Below are 17,181 nucleotides of genomic sequence, written 5' to 3'. Positions count from 1 at the left end.
TGCTCTTTGCCACCTCCTGCTGACCAGGAGCTGAATTTCCCATTAGTAATTAAGATGATCCGTGGAGTCATTGTGTCAAAAAAGAAATAAATTTATCAGGTAAGCATACATTTTCTTTTTTTCTTTCTTTGTGTGTGTTTGGTGTCATTGTATACTCTAACTTTACAAACTGGCTCTATCCCCACTGATATCAGTATTAAAACTGTAGAGAAATCGGCTACTGATAACACTCCCCCTACATTGTGTGTATTTTGCAACTATGTTCTAGTAGGCCATGTCGATAAACTCTGAGCTTTGTACCTCAAATTTAGTCATTTTATAGAGTCCTATTAAGGCTCTCATTCACACTACTGACATTGTGGCTATATTCTGTGCAACCAGTGTGTGTATTCCACTTAGATTATATAATCTGTTTTAATTGTTAACTCTCTTTTTCATAAATGGTTAATGGGTTTATGCTGTGAAGGTCCTCTGATTTACCTTATATTACAGTCTATATGTATTTAATATGTATTTACACCTATCTGCAATAGTAATGCGTATATATGAGTAAATACAACATACTGCTTATATTTTTAAGTGATTACAGAGAAATACTTATATTTAGAGGGGATGTACACATTTATGGGTATATATTTCTATATATCTCTCTAATATAGCAAAACTGGAAAAAATGTTTTATAACTCATCTCTCATCTATCTTTCTCCACTCCCTTGTCTCTTCAATCTCTTTTTTTTTTTACCCCCTCCCTTCTCTCTCAGGCCTTATCTTTTCTTCCCAATGTAGTTTCTTTGGAAAATATGAATCAGGAGATTGTTGTTCCTTCTTTGTGTTCAGATCCTGCTAGTTCTAAGGAACAACTGTCAGACAATCTTCCAGCTTGTTTGTTCATTACATTCATTTCATTAAAACTAGTAAAGGGCAGAAGGCTACCACGGTAGCTTTTGCCTCTTGATTCAAACAGGTGATTAATAAGGCATACTTGGTGGCGGGAAAGTAGACCCCTAAGTGTTTAGCCACCCATTCCACAAGTTCAGTTGCATCTTCTTGGGTTTTAAAAAATGATGCATCTTTGCAAAGCTGCAACTTGGTCTTCTCTACATACCTTTGCAAAATGTTACCACTTAAATATTTTTGCTTCTTTGCAAGCAGCTTTTGTCAGGAAAGTCCTTCTGGCCACAGTGTCTGACATATAGGAACTATCTGCTTGGGTATTAATCCCAAATCTTATGGAGCTCTATGGAATTTATGCTTACCTGATAAATTATTTTCTTTCGTAATGATGATAGTACATAGACCCTGTCTGTTTTAATTTTTTGGGCGACATTTCTAATTTGTACCTGTATAGACCCAGCTTTTGTCTTTCCTACCGATCCGTTTCCTATTCTTTTCTCGGCTATGCGTTTAACTAAGGTGAGGTGGGAGGGAATTTAAGCTCTTTTGGTTCTTGGCCTCCTCCTAGTGGTGGTAATTATATCCCACTTGTTATGGAGCCCAATGGACTGTCATCATTCCTAAAGAAAATAATTTATTAGGTAAACATACATTATTCTTTCATGTAATTGGCAAGAGTCCATGAGCTAGTGACGTATGAGATATGCATTCCTACCAGGAGGGGGCAAAGTTTCCCAAACCTCAAATGCCTATAAATACACCTCCCACCACACCCACAAATCAGTTTTACAAACGTTGCCTCCTATGGAGGTGGTGAAATAAGTTTGTGCTTGATTTTTATGATTTCTTCTATTATAAGCACTTCTAAGCATTCTGAAGCCCAATTACTCTGAGTACAGTGTTTGTCAGAGGGATGTGAAGTATCGCCTATTGATTTTACGGTTTCCCTCACGGGAAATCTTTTCAAGGGTTCTCTGTTATCGGTCGTAGGGATTCATCTCCTACCTCCCTTTTCAGATCGACGATATTCTTATATACCATTACCTCTGCTGATAGTTTTCAGTACTGGTTTGGCTATCTGCTATATGTGGATGGGTGTCTTTCGGTAAGTATGTATCTTTATTTAAGACACTCTCAGCTATGGCTTGGTGCTTTATGTATTAATATAAAGTTTTAAATATATGTATTTTACTTACATTTGCCATGAGTCAGGTCTATGTTTATTTCCCTTTGCAGTCTAAACCGTTTCAGTATAGGAATCATGTTTGGGAAGTTTAAATAAACTTATTTTTTCTTACCTGGGGTTCAGTCTTTTTCTAATTTGACTCATTTTTTCTCTGGCAAATCTAGGCTTGCAAGGGCGCAAAAGGCTGTTTTTTATTGCGTCATTCTTGGCGCAATTTTTTTGCCATATTTCATCATTTCCTGCGTCTTTGTTGACGCTAGTTGTTTTGGCGCGAAATCGCGTTTGTTTTGACGCAAGTTGTGTCATTTCCTGGTGTTAGTTTTGCACCAAAAAAAATGTAACTTCTTTTGCGTAATGCGTCATTCTTGGCGCCAAATTTGAGTTATTTTACCCCTCTCACTCTATTGCTCGCTGTTTTCATGAACTTTGAAAGCTATTATGCCTGCTTTTAGAGTTTATTTAAAAAAATAAAAATAAATTATCTTGTTTTTCTCTACTGAAACTGTTACATTGTGGAAATTTAAAGTTTTGCCTAATGTAATTTTTTTTTTCCTGTTACATTTTGCGAGATGTCTCATTCTGATCCTGACTCTGATGTTACTGTAGAAACTATGAAGCCCTAGAACACAATTCTACAAAGCTAAGTGTGTCCTTTTTATTTTTAAGATGTTATTTCTTCAGCTCAATTATGTGGCATTTATTTATCATGTTTTATGCTAGCAATGTTTCTACATGTACAATAACATTTACTGTGTTTTACATATTCAGTTCATGTACTTGAGTTCATCTGCAAACATCACATGTTGTTGCAAGGTTATGACTGCTATTATGCCTTTAAGTAAACTTACAAGGTCTTTTCAAAATTGTTATAATTAATTTTTTTCTTACCGACAGCATACTTAAGTTTATTCTACTGATGAAATTTTCTTTGGCACAAAGGATCCTGTATCAGACAGTTTGTTAAAAATTCCCCTTTTTTTCATTTGAACATTTCTTGTTTTGTTAAGGAATTTTTATTTATTTATAGCTTTTAGGAGTCTAGTCCTCCTATTAACTATCGGCTAGATTACAAGTTTTGCGTTATGAGTGAAAAAAAGCTTCAGAACAATGCTTTTTCACTACCGCTGGTATTACAGGTTTTGTAGGTATAGCTGTACTGCACACTTTTTTGGCTGTAACGCAACGTAACTACTGCAGCTTTCAAAAAGTGCCTGTCCAGCCAAAAAGTCAGCGGTACAGCCCATAACTACAAGATCCGTACCGTAAACTGAAAGTCAGTAGTTATGGCTTTTATGTTACAAAACCGTAACATAAAACTCATAACTAAAGTGCTAAAAAGTACACTAACACCCATAAACTACCTATTAACCCCTAAACCGAGGCCCTCCCGCATCACAACCACTAAAATAAAATTATTAACCCATAATCTGCCGCTCCCGACGTCGCCACCACTATAATAAACTTAACCCGCCGTACTCCCGCATCACAAACACTAGTTAAATATTATTAACCCCTAATCTGCTGTCCCTAACATCGCCGCAACCTACATTACTGTTATGAACCCCTAATCTGCTGCCCCCAAAATCGCCGCTACTATACTAAAGTTATTAACCCTAAGTCTAACCCTAATACCCACTAACTTTAACATAATTAAAATCTAAATAAAAATTACAATTAATACCTAAATAATTCCTTTTTAAAAATAAATCCTTACATGTAAAATAAACCCTAAGCTAGCTACAATATAACTAATAGTTAAATTGTATCTATCTTAGGTTTTATTTTTATTTCACAGGTAAGTTTGTATTTATTTTAACTAGGTAGACTAGTTAGTAAATAGTTATTAACTATTTACTAACTACCTAGCTAAAATAAATACAAACTTGCCTGTAAAATAAAACCTAACCTGTCTTTTACACTAACACCTAAGCTTAGACTACAATTAAATCAATTACATTAATTAAATACAATTAACTAAATTACCAAAAAAAATAAACACTAAATTGCACAAAATAAAAAAGAAATGATCAAATATTTAAACTAATTACACATAATCTAAAAGCCCTATCAAAATAACCCCCCCCAAAAAAAAACCCTAGCCTTGATATTGATAGTTTATTTGTTTGAAAACAATAGATAACATGTCAAGCTTTTGTAGGACAGCCATTATTGATTAGTAATGAACTTTGATACCATGTGTGTAATAACTAATAACTGTCATGCCTGACGTGCCTAACATATGTATTACTGTTTATTACCGGATAATAAAGCTTGTTTATAATAAACCCCCCCCCCCCAAAAAAAAAAAAAAACCCTAGCCTAAACTAAACTGCCAATAACCCTTAAACTGGCCTTTTGCGGGGCATTGCCCCAAAGAAATCAGCTCTTTTACCTGTAAAAGAAAATACAAACAACCCCCCAACAGTAAAACCCACCACCCACACAACCAAACCCCCCCAAAAACATCCTATTTAAAAAAAAACTAAGCTCCCCATTGCCCTGAAAAGGGCATTTGTATGGGCATTGCCCTTAAAAGGGCATTTAGCTCTTTTTCAGCCCAAATCCTAAGCTAAAAATAAAACCCACCCTATAAACCCTTAAAAAAAAACCTAACACTAACCGCCGAAGATCCACTTACAGTTTTTGAAGACCGGACATCCATCCTCAACGAAGCCGGGAGAAGTCTTCATCCAAGCGGGCAGAAGTCCTCAACAAAGACTGGAGAAGTCTTCATCGAAGCGGCAAGAATGGTCCTCCAGGTGGACAGAAGTCTTCACCCAAACGGCATCTTCTATCTTCATCCTTCCGACGCAGAGCAGCTCAATCTTCAAGACATCCGGCACGGAGCATCCTCTTCTTTCAAATCCTCTTGAAGAATGAAGGTTCCTTTAAATGACGTCATCCAAGATGGCGTTCCTTGAATTCCGATTGGCTGATAGAATTCTATGAGCCAATCGGAATTAAAGTTGAAAAAATCCTATTTAGTATTGTGCTCACATTCAATTGGCTGATTGGAACAGCAAATAGAATGGAAGCTCAAACCTATTGGCTGATTGGATCAGCCAATAGGATTGAAGCTCAATCCTATTGGCTGGTTGCATCAGCCAATATGATTTTTTCAACTTTAATTCCAATTGGCTGATAGAATTCTATCAGCCAATCGGAATTCATGGTACGCCATCTTGGATGACGTCATTTAAAGGAACCTTCATTCTTCAAGAGGATTCGAAAGAAGAGGATGCTTTTTATAAGGGTTTATTGGGTGGGTTTTATTTTTAGCTTTGGGTTTTGGCTGAAAAGGAGCTAAATGCCCTTTTTAAGGTCAATGTCCATCCAAATTCCCTTTTCAGGGCAATGGGGAGCTTAGTTTTTTAGATAGGATTTTATTTGGGGGGTTTGATTGTGTGGGTGGTGGGTTTGATTGTTGGGGGGTTGTTGTTTTTTTACAGGTAAAAAAGCTGATTTCTTTGGGGCAATGGCAGTTTAGTTTAGGCTAGGTTTTTTATTTTGGGGGTTCTTTTTTATTTTTAGTTAATTGTATTTAATGTAATTGATTTAATTGTAGTGTAGGTGTTAGTGTAAGACAGGTTAGGTTTTATTTTACAGGTAAGTTTGTATTTATTTGAACTATTTACTAACTAGTCTACCTAGTTAAAATAAATACAAACTTACATGTGAAATAAAAATAAAACCTAAGATAAATACAATGTAACTATTAGTTATATTGTAGCTAGCTTATGGTTTATTTTACAGGTAAGTATTTAGTTTTAAATAGGAATTATTTATGTATTAATTGTAATTTTTATTTAGATTTATTTTAATTATGCTAAAGTTAGTGGTGTTAGGGTTAGGGTTACGTTGGGGTTAGGGTTAGACTTAAGTTTAGGAGTTAATAACTTTAGTATAGTGGCGGTAACGTTGGGGGCGGCATATTAGGGGTTAATAAGTGTAGGTACGTGGCGGCGATGTCGGGGGCAGCAGATTAGGAGTTAATAACTGTAATGTATGTGGCGGCGACATGGGGGGGCAGATTAGGGGTTAATAAGTGTAATGTAGGTGTCAGCGATGTCGGGGGCAGCAGATTAGAAGTTAATAAGTGTAAGGAAGTTAGTGAGTGAGCGCTTAAAGCTGAATAGCCTGGGACCACTGCTAATTAAAATGTTTAAGAAGAGTTTGGTTTAATATAGCACATTAATAGACAATAAGGTCAGAAATACAATAAATTAAAATTAAAATAAAATATATCGGGTATAGTCATTAAAACCTACATGGATCCATGAGAATACTATAAACACTAAATCTAAAATGTATAATAAAAACAATGTTGTGGCGAAGATAATCTTAAGGCAGAAATTCGTCCAAATAGAAGATAATCATATGGTGCTAAGACTATAAATTATACAGTGATTAACATTATTTGTAGCAAAAATAAGGGTGAAAAAACCACACAATTGTGTGGAAAAGGTTATATCTTGTTCAAAAATATGTAAAGTGACCAATAAATGTCCAAAATAGATGTCCAAAATAAATGTCCAAAAGATAGTGAATCAAAGTGTCCAAAAATTAATCCAATAACAGCGTGTGTCTTCAATGTGTCGTAAATAGGTGATAACAGATAAAACGAAACAAAAATGCAGAAATCCAAATGAATAACTCCAATCTTCACACTTCAAAATTAGGCTAATCCGTGTAATAAAATACAAAAATAGTAAGGTGAATGCTGGGAGAAGAAGTCTTATAAAATATTTCTTAAAAATATTCCCTAAAAAAATCCTCAAAAATGCGATAGTGAAGGTATCAATAAATACCGATGTCGGGGGCAGCAGATTAGGGGTTAATAACTGTAATGTAGGTGGCGGCGACATTGGGGGCGGCAGATTAGGGGTTAATAAGTGTAATGTAGGGGGCGGCGACATTGGGGGCGGCAGATTAGGGGTTAATAAGTGTAATGTAGGTGTCAGCGATGTCGGGGCGGTAGATTAGGGGTTAATAAGTGTAATGTAGGTGGTGGCGATGTCAGGGGCACCAGATTTTGGGTGTTTAGACTCTGGGTTTATGTTAGGGTGTTAGGTGTAAACATAAATTTTCTTTCCCCATAGGAATCAATGGGGCTGCGTTACGGAGATTTGCGCTCCTTTATTGCAGGTGATAGGCTTTTTTTTAGCTGGCTGTTCCCATTGATGTCTATGGGGAAATCGTGCACGAGCACGTCAAAGCAGTGCTGGTATTTTGGTGCGGTATGGAGCTCAATGCTGCCATATTGCCTGTTAACGCCGGGTTTTTGCAAACCTGTAATAGCAGCGCTATAGGCAGGTGAGTGGTGGAAATAACTTGCAAGTTAGCACTGAGCCGCTCATAACGCAAAACTCATAATCTAGCCGTATGTTAATAATCCTTTTCAAATCTGGATTTTAACAATTTTGCTCTTGAGGTTTTTTCCTATTCAATATACTATCTGTATTATATTCTAGAGAATGGTTATTCTTATTCCCTCTTGGGACTGTACTACTATTTCTATGGAAATTGGTACTTCAGGATTCTTTTAGAATTTGAATATAACCTTAGTAGAGCATATTCACATACTGTTTTTATTTTTTTTAGCTCGGCTTTATCTGTGGCTGACATTACTGTTCTCTCATTTTCTTTGTTGAACAGTTGGCATAAGCAGTTTCAGATTCTCAAGTATATAACTCTGTTTATTTACTTTAGATGTAATGGATATGTTTACTATATCTATTATGATTTCAAATATATTTTATTATCTCTATCTTGCTAGGATAATAATTTGTTTGATTTCTATTATCTCCACTATTTTTTGAGGTTTAGAGTTTTTTTCTGCTCTACTTTTAGTCCGCTGATGTAGATCAGTTGGTAAATGTCCTGACTACAAACGCTTGTTCTCGATCCAAAGGTCATAGATTAATTTCCCGGCAGGGTTAATACAGCCCTTTGGCCTTTGAGGTCAATTTATTGTATACCATTTATTTGGGTAATAATAACTACTGTTTTTATCAGCTGCTAATTTGGTTAACTCAGAGTGTAAGCACTGAAGAAGCATTTCTTTTTTTGTATCCTTATCGGAGAAAAACGCTATATAATTACTAGTTATTAGACTGCATGAAGGTGCAGTTCTCAAACCAGTCCTTCTGGTGGGGGGCAGATTAAATGTTTTTTTGGATGAACTCAGTCCAGATTCTTTTATTCTTAGGGTTTGAATAGATTTTTAGAATGAGACCTCTTATGAGAAGAATCTTTCTTTCTCAGTACACTCTGTGAATTTTTTTCCAGGAGTGATTATGCCAGTTCTTTTTACAGGAACAGGATTTGGGTTTCTATTCAATTCTATTCTTTGTCCCAAAAGAAAGGTTTATTCAGTCCATTCGTGGATCTGAAGACTTTTTATATTGTTTTGTTAGAGTCTGAACTTTTAAGTTGGCGATTATAAGGACTATTATGCCTTTTTGTTAAGATCATTTCATGTCCACTCCATTTTTCAGGATGTTTATCCTCATATTTTATTTCATTCAGACCACTTTTGGATTCTGAGATTTTCTTTTTAAGCTTTACCAAGTTGTTGCTTTTCCATTTGGTCTAGCGACAGCTTTATGAATCTTTTCAAAGATTCTTGGTGCCCTTCTTTCTGTCTTCAGACAGTAGGGTATTGTGGTGCTTCCTTATTTGGATGGTATCTTGGTATTAGCTTAAACTTTTCTTTTATTAAAGCCGGACAGATAGCTCAGCCTGCAAATGCACTGTGGCTGAGCTCTGTTGCAACTTGAGGGTTGCAGGTTCGATTCCCGGCGAGGTCCATTCAGCCTTTCATCCTTCCAAGGTCGATTTTAAATGAGCAGCGTCTTGAGTCCCTTACGGGTGATTAGACGCGCTTTACAAGTACACAATACATACATATGAAAGAGCTGTATTCAAATATATGGACTTTTTCTTTTTGTGGAATCCCTTATGAATCAACTAAGTTTTTTTTTTTTTTTTTCTTCAAGACATGGTTAGAGGATTTAATTTACCTAAAAGTTTTCATTCCTCAGACAAGGGTCACTTCTTTTTGATTTTTTCTAGATGGATTCCGTGTTCATGTCTTTGTCTTTATCGGACAAAAGTCAATTGTAATTGGTGTTAGCTTGTTTAACTTACAGTCTAGAACATTTCTTTCAGTGGCTATGTGCATGGAAGTTTTAGGTCTCATAACTGCAGCATCGGGCGTGGGTTCCCTTTGCTCGTTTTTAATCTGACATCTCTTTTTGCTTTGCATACTGAATCGTTGATACAGGGTTTGTTTTAGATATCACAGTTGATATTTTTAAATCCTAACACTCTACTCTCTCTGTTTTGGTGATTAGTCTATCATAATTTTATTCAGGGGTGCCTCCTTTTTGTTCGTCCTTTCTGGACTGTATTCGTAATGGATGCAAGTCTTACAGGTTGGGGAGGTGTCTGAGGGTCCTTTGACAGCACAAGGGGTTTGGAAACTTCAAGAGGCAAAGTTTCCAATCAATATTTGAGAACTCTGTGCTATTTTTCAGAGCTCTTTTCAGGATTGGCCTCTTTTAGGAGAGAACTTTTTCATTTTTTGCTTTCAGACAGACAATATCACAACTGTGGCATATGCCAATCAACAATAGGGACTCGCAGTTCCTTAGCAATTAAGAAGTATCTTGAATACGTTCTTAGATGGAATTCATCTCCTATCTATTTTCTTCAACGTTTAGACGTTTGGGAGGTGGATTATCTCAGCCGTCAGTCTTTATATCTGGGAGAGTGTTGTCTCTATGCAGATGTGTTTTCTCAATATTCCATGTACCTTTTCAGGTCCAGGGATCCTTAGGTGGATATGGTGGATGCATTGGCAGTGTCTTGGTTTTGAAACCTGATTACATCTTTCTGCCTCTGTTTTTTTCTTCCAAAGGTGATTTTCAAGATCATATTGGAAAAGTATCATGTGTTTCTGATAGCATCAGCATGGCCTCACAGGTTTGGTATGTGGATCTTGTTTGGATGTCCAGTTGCCATCTTTGGCTGCTTTCCCTTTGGCTAGCCCTCTTGTTTTAGGGGCTATTTTTCTATCGGGATCTCAAATCACTAATTTGGGGGTATGGAAATTGATTAGTGTTTAGTCATAGAGGTTTCTCTGACTCAGTTTTTATTGCTATGTTGCAGGCTGTTTCAAGGAACATGTATTATCAGGTTTGGAAAACCTATATTTTGTAGTGCTCTTCTCATAAATTATCTTGGCTTTATTTTAGAATTCCTAGGATTTTACAGTTTTTCAGGATGGTTTGGATAAATTTGTCTGCAAATTTTTTGAAGGGACAAATCTGTTCTTTCTATTTTATTTTCTAGAAAGCTTGTTTGGTATCAATCCTGTTCATTCATTCATTTCTCGTTTTTGGAGTCTTATTTGGTTTAAACATTTTGTAGGCTCTTTTCTTTTGAGCTTATATTTTCTTTGAAGATTATCTACTTTCTTGGAAAGTGTTTCATTTGACTATCTCTTCTGCTACAAGAGTTTCTAATTTATCAGCTCTCTCTTGTGTGTCTCCTTATCTGATTTTTTTTTCATCTAGATAAGTTGTTTTGTGGACTTGTTTTTTTCCTAAGGTTGTGAATTTGAACAACATTGGTAGAGAAATTGTTGTTCCTTCTTTGTGTCCTAATCCTAAAGCATTCTTTGAGAGTTCTTTACATCTTTTGTATGTGGTAAGAGCTTTATAATTCTATATCGAGGTTACTAGGATTTGAGAAGACTTCTAGTCTATTGTTTTTCTGGTTCCAGAAAAGGTTAGGAAGCCTCTGCCATTTCTTTGGTATCCTGGTTAAAGCTTTTGTTTTTCAAGGCTTATTTGGAGGCAGGGCAGGCTCCACCTTTAGAGATTTACCGCTCATTCTACTAAGTTCAGTCGCCATTTCTTGGGCTTTTTCAGAATGAAGCTTAGGTTGATCAAATTTGCAAATCAGTAATTTGGTCTTCTTTGCATACTTTTATTGTTTTTACCATTTTTATCTATTTGCTTCTTCTGAAGCAGTCTTTGGTAGAAAAAGTTCTTCAGGCAGCTGTTTCAGTTTGATTCTACTGCTTTTGATTTAAGTTTTTTGAGAGAAACTTAATTATTGTGTGGATGTAATTTCTCAGTGGAAATAGCTGTTGTTATTTTATCCCTCCTTCTCTAGTGACTCTTCTGTGGACTTCAACATCTTGGGTTTTTCTATCATATACGCCACTAGCTCATGGACTCTTGCCAATTATATGAAAGAAAACATAATTTATGTAAGAACTTACCTGATAAATTAATTTATTTCATATTGGCAAGAGTCCATAAGGCCCACCCTTTTTATGGTGGTTATTTTTTGTTGTATAAAAGCACAATTATATTTCCAGTTCCTCTTTTGTATGCTTTTTTACTCTTTTGTGTTATATACTCACTTCTTGGCTATTCGTTAAAACTGAGTTGTGGGTGTGGTGGGAGGTGTATTTATAGACATTTGAGGTTTGGGAAACTTTGCCCCTCCTGGTAGGAATGTATATCCCATACATCACTAGTTCATGGACTCTTGCCAATATGAAAGAAATACATTTATCAGGTAAGTTCTTACATAAATTATGTTCTCTTTTTTTTTTTCTGTTTTAGTGGATAGCACATCTTTTATGGAGGAGTATTACTAACAAGCAGGCTACACCTTTAAACCACCTATAAGTATAGCTTATGTTGCAGTTGATTCCACTCTGGTGTGACAGTCTTTCTGATCATTTATATAATCTTCTGAAATCCTGAAGTTTTTCAAACCATTTGAATCATCAAGGTCAGAAAATGTTTTTCTCTTTTTGTGCTATTGATGACATTTTTAGAACTAATGCCAAGAATATGTCCTTATCAGTTTTTGACTAGTTAAAGGGATACTAAACCCAATTTTTTTCCTTCGTGATTCAGATAGAGCATGCAATTTTAAGCAACTTTCTAATTTACTCCTATTATCAATTTTTCTTCGTTCTCTTGCTATCATTATTTGAAAAAGAAGGCATCAAAGCTTTTTTTGGTTTCAGTACTCTGGACAGCACGTTTTTATTGGTGGATGAATTTATCCACCAATCAGCAAGGACAACCCAGGTTGTTCACCAAAAATGGGCCGGCATCTAAACTTACATTCTTGCATTTCAAATAAAGATACCAAGAGAATGAAGAAAATTTGATAATAGGAGTAAATTCGAAATTTGCTTACAATTTCATGCTCAATCTGAATCACGAAATTATTTTTTTGGGTACAGTGTCCCTTTAAGCTTTATGTCTCAGGTCATGGTCAGGTGACATGGTTTCAAAGTCTAGGCTTTTATCTCTTCCATTTTTAAGGAAAAATTTAGTTTGGCTCCGGTCTAGACACTGTAAGCTCTTCTGAAATTGGAGGTAGATAAGTTTTTTGTTTTTTTCTTCTTCTTAAAGACAAAAAGTCTAAAAGTTCCTTCTCTTCGAAAAACTGCAAAAGCAAACCAGTTACTTCCAAGGCTTTTACAAAGTCAGCATGAAGGTACAGCTCCCAATCCCAGATTTAGTTTTTGGCAGTGCCGCCAGTTACTCCTTTTTTTTTTTTTTTTTTTTTTTTTTTTTTTTTTTGTTGGAAAGCCTGGTTTCAGTCTATTGAAGAATCTTGGTTTTTAAGCAGATTTCTCAGGGATACAAAATGGGGTTTAGATCCAAGGGGAGGTTTCCACAGGACCCTGTAAAGGCTCAACCCTTTTTTTTTTTTAAAACTTATGACAGTAATTGCTCCAGTCCCTATATCAGAACTAGGTCAATGCTTTTTATTTAAGCCTGTTTATTCTTCCCAAAACAGAGGGAATTTTTATGCCTATTCTAGATTTGAAATCTTTCCTACTTTTAGGATGGAAATATTTGGGTAATTCTATCCCTTTGTTTAGCAGGGATAATACATGTCCAGGATAGTCTTGAAGGATGCTTAACATCATATTTCTATCCAGTCTCTCTCTCCAGTTCCTCAGGTTTGCCTACCAGGACAAACATTGTTTGGCTTGTTGCTTTTCCATTTGGTGTGGCTACTGCTCCCAAATTTTTTAAAGAGGTTCTGGGTACTTTCTTATCTGTATTGTATTAAGAGTTGAAGGTATTTTGGTAGCTCCATATGTGGACAAAATCTTGGTACTAGAGCTATATTTACCTTTACTAGGAGCTAGATGCTGATGGTGACTGCACATGATTGTCTTGTCATTCACACTTGATTTGTTAAGCTAGTTTCCATTAGTGCATTGCTGCTCCAATAACAAAGGATACCATGAAGCAAATTTGGTAATAGAAGTAAACTGGAAAATTGTTCAAAATTGTATGCCCTATCTGAATGATGTAAGCAAATTTTAAGTTTTTTTTTACGCACATTGGGTATAATAGGGCATACATACATACATGCAAAATGCACTACTAATTTTCTTCTGCCTACAGATGGCAGTAGCATGTAGTTGTAATTCTAGGCTATATAGTGAGTGTGTATATGTGTGTGTGTGTGTGTATATATGTGTGTGTGTGTGTATGTATGTATATATATATATATATATATATATATATATATATATATATATATATATATATATATATATATATATATATATATTAGGGCTGCGCATCTTCACTGTTCTCACGATTCGATTACGATTATCATGGTAACGATTCGATTCGGCGATGCATATATATATATATATATATACACACACACCACACACACACACACACATATATATATATATATATATATATATATATATATATATATATATATATACAGGTGGCCCTCGTTTTACAACGGTTCAATTTACACCGTTTCAGAATAACAACCTTTTTTCCAGTCATGTGACTGCTATTGAAAAGCAGTGCATTTATTAAAATAGCCAGTAGGTGGAGCCGTCCGCTTGTGTTGCAGCAAAGCCAAGCAAGCTGAAATGAATCAGTTTAACCAGACCTGAGCTATCGAGCAGATTTCAAAGGAACAAGATCTTCCTGTCTATAAATCAGTCCAGATTGGAATGCATAGAAAGAACTGTTTGCAGAAAAATGCAAGTGAAGTCTGTGTTGTGTGATTATTTTATTACGTTTATAATGCTGTTTAGCAAATGTTTTTGTTCATTTAACTTAGTTTAATTATATATTCTGTGTTGTGTGATTATTTTATTAGGTTTATAATGCTGTTTAGCATTTAAAGTCTTCATTTCAAAGCTTTAAAAATAAATGTATTAGGTGTTATGACAATTTTGAGAGGGGCCTGGAACCTATCTCCCTCACTTCCCATTGACTTACATTATAAACTGGGTTTCAATTTACAACGGATTTGATTTACAACCATTCCTTCTGGAAACTAACCCCGGCGTAAACTGAGGGCTACCTGTATGTATGTATGTATGTATGTATATATATATATATATATATATATATATATAACATAAGAAAAAGCGCACACCTAGGGATCCTTATTTCAGTCACTTTTTATTTGTGAACAATTTCGGATGAATAACGTCCGTCCTCAGACCAAAAAAGTATAACATGTTACTTACCCCAGCACCCTTTTAAATACAACACACCACCGCAGTGAAACTGGCCGGGCATCCACGCTCTCCCGGGTAGCTCCGCCCCCAACAGGTGACGTCATCATCCCGGGCAACGTGAGTCCGGTCAGCCAAAATAATAAATAAATGAGTGAACCCTGTGAAACACCATACATAAAGACATGTAAATTGGGCATAGAAATATCAAACAATGAAACATCGCATAATATTATAGATTGTAATTTCTATGCCCAATTTACATGTCTTTATGTATGGTGTTTCACAGGGTTCACTCATTTATTTATTATTTTGGCCTGTTATACTTTTTTGGTCTGAGGACGGACGTTATTCGTCCGAAAACGTTCACAAATAAAAAGTGACTGAAATAAGGATCCCTAGGAGTGCGCTTTTTCTTATGTTTATTTGCTGTTTTGCTGCACCCAGGGCATTGTGTTATATTGTCAGCTTGGAGTGCAATCTTCCTTTATTTTTATATATATATATATATATATATATATATATATATATATATATATATATATATAAATACACACAATAGTAGGGTTACATATATTCTTAGAACCTCTCTGCAGTAGGATTACAGTTCCCTGTCAGACTCGCCTGGCATGTATGGGGGGTTAATGGTGCCTATCTGAGAGTTGCCTGTTCTATGTCACCTGTCTTTATATAATATAAAGCCTTTCCAAGCCGCCGCCTCCCCTGTATGTCAGTTCGTTTATTTTTTTATTGCAAGTACTGTGAGTTTGCCCTCCCTTCACTGACTGCTGCTTTATTTAATACTGTTGGTATTGGTAGTACTAGCAGTCAGTGCCTATCGCTGTTCTATGTTATCAGCAGCTAATTCAGAGGGATTATATGAATTCCTGTGCCACTGGCTACCGAGAGCCTCTCTGACGTGCACAATATTGCACTACGTAGAACAGTGATAGGCACTGACTGCTAGTACTACCAATACCAATAGTATTAAATAAAGCAGCAGTCAGTGAAGGGAGGGCAAACTCACAGTACGTGCAATAAAAAAATAAACGAACTGACTTGTGCACGCCCCTGAGTCTACATATGTTTTCTCATAGAAAGGATGTAAGTTTCAATCGAGACAGAGTTAAATTTGATGAAAGCAGTAAACTGGGATTTTTTTTTTACAATTGTATTCTCTGTCTGATTACATGTCAGCAATACTGTAAGCAGCGATAAAATGAAATGTATACAAGGGCAGGACAGTGTAGAACAGGGTATTTATATTTATTGTGCCGTGGCCCTGTGATTACAGCTTCCAGCCTTGGGTGAGGGTTGTGTAAACCATTTAGTATCACTGATTGCTAATTAGTTTAAGACCTGTGACCACAAGGGCTCCGGCGCCAATGGAGGTGAGTCTTAGGGCCAGCTCAAACACATCTCTCTCAGTTCGGACCTAGCATTAAATAAAGCAGCAGTCAGTGAAGGGAGGGCAAACCAAACTCACAGTACTTACAATAAAAAAATAAACGAACTGACATACAGGGGAGGAGGCGGCTTGGAAAGGCTTATATTGTGGCTCCAGAACAACAGTGAAGTTTAAAAACGGAGCGATGAGTAAACCAGAGTGTTCCATTTCCTCACATACCGCGGGGGTCAGGTAAGACACCAACGATGGCTGCTTGCAATAAAAAAATAAACGCAATTACATACAGGGGAGGAGGCGGCTTGGAAAGGCTTATGTTGTGGCTCCAGTAAATTAGTCAAGTTTAAAAACGGAGCAATGAGTAAAACAGGAAACTGACAGTACAAGACCCATTTCCTCACATACCGAATCCCCTGCCCATGACGTCACTGACCCGGAATCGATTCAGATCCTTCACTGCATCGATGCAGAATCGTTCACTGCTGCATCGTGATGCATCGGTGTGACGATTATTTTTGACAGCCCTAATATATACACAAAAACAAAACAGTAAAACAGTTTTTGACAGTGACTGTGCTCTCAGGTGTTGGTATCTATGTATATATAGATAATCTATATTTGTATCTCCCCCCAGAGAAAATCAAGCTCTTTGGACAGAAGTGGCATCACTCAGACGAAAACACAGCCAGCAGCAGAAACTACTTGCAAAGGTATAAAATGTGCACGTTTGGTATTATTCACCTGTTGTAGATAAACTGTCAATTTACTGTTTAGATAATGATTATAGTTTTGAAGTCTACTGTTTTTAGTTGGAGACTTTTATAAATGGATATTGTGCTAGTATTGTTTTCCCTAGGATTTTTTAATTTTTTTATTGCCTTTCTAATAGAATTGCACAGGGTTATATTTTGTACTCAAGCAACTCTTTCTCCAACATTGGTGTGTCCGGTCCACGGCGTCATCCTTACTTGTGGGAATATCTCTTCCCCAACAGGAAATGGCAAAGAGTCCCAGCAAAGCTGGCCATATAGTCCCTCCCAGGCTCCGCCCACCCCAGTCATTCTCTTTGCCGTTGCACAGGCAACATCTCCACGGAGATGGTTAAGAGTATGTGGTGTTTAGTTGTAGTTTTTTATTCTACTATC

General features: G+C 36.2%; 1 protein-coding gene across 3 annotated transcripts in view; it reads left to right on the top strand.

Annotated features, from left to right (window-relative positions):
* The window catches only part of LOC128645781 (heat shock factor protein 3), a 280,321-nt gene that overhangs the window by 50,973 nt on the left and 212,167 nt on the right, over positions 1-17,181 (top strand). For all 3 annotated transcript variants that reach the window (XM_053699017.1, XM_053699018.1, XM_053699016.1), the window contains exon 5: positions 16,671-16,746. In XM_053699017.1, the coding sequence (XP_053554992.1) occupies positions 16,671-16,746 (76 nt within the window). The remainder of the gene's footprint in view (positions 1-16,670; positions 16,747-17,181) is intronic.

Source organism: Bombina bombina, chromosome 1 (genome assembly GCF_027579735.1).
Source record: "Bombina bombina isolate aBomBom1 chromosome 1, aBomBom1.pri, whole genome shotgun sequence".
In the NCBI taxonomy this organism is placed as follows: domain Eukaryota; kingdom Metazoa; phylum Chordata; class Amphibia; order Anura; family Bombinatoridae; genus Bombina; species Bombina bombina.
Note: the sequence above shows the minus strand (reverse complement) of the source record. Positions and strands in the feature narration are given on the sequence as shown.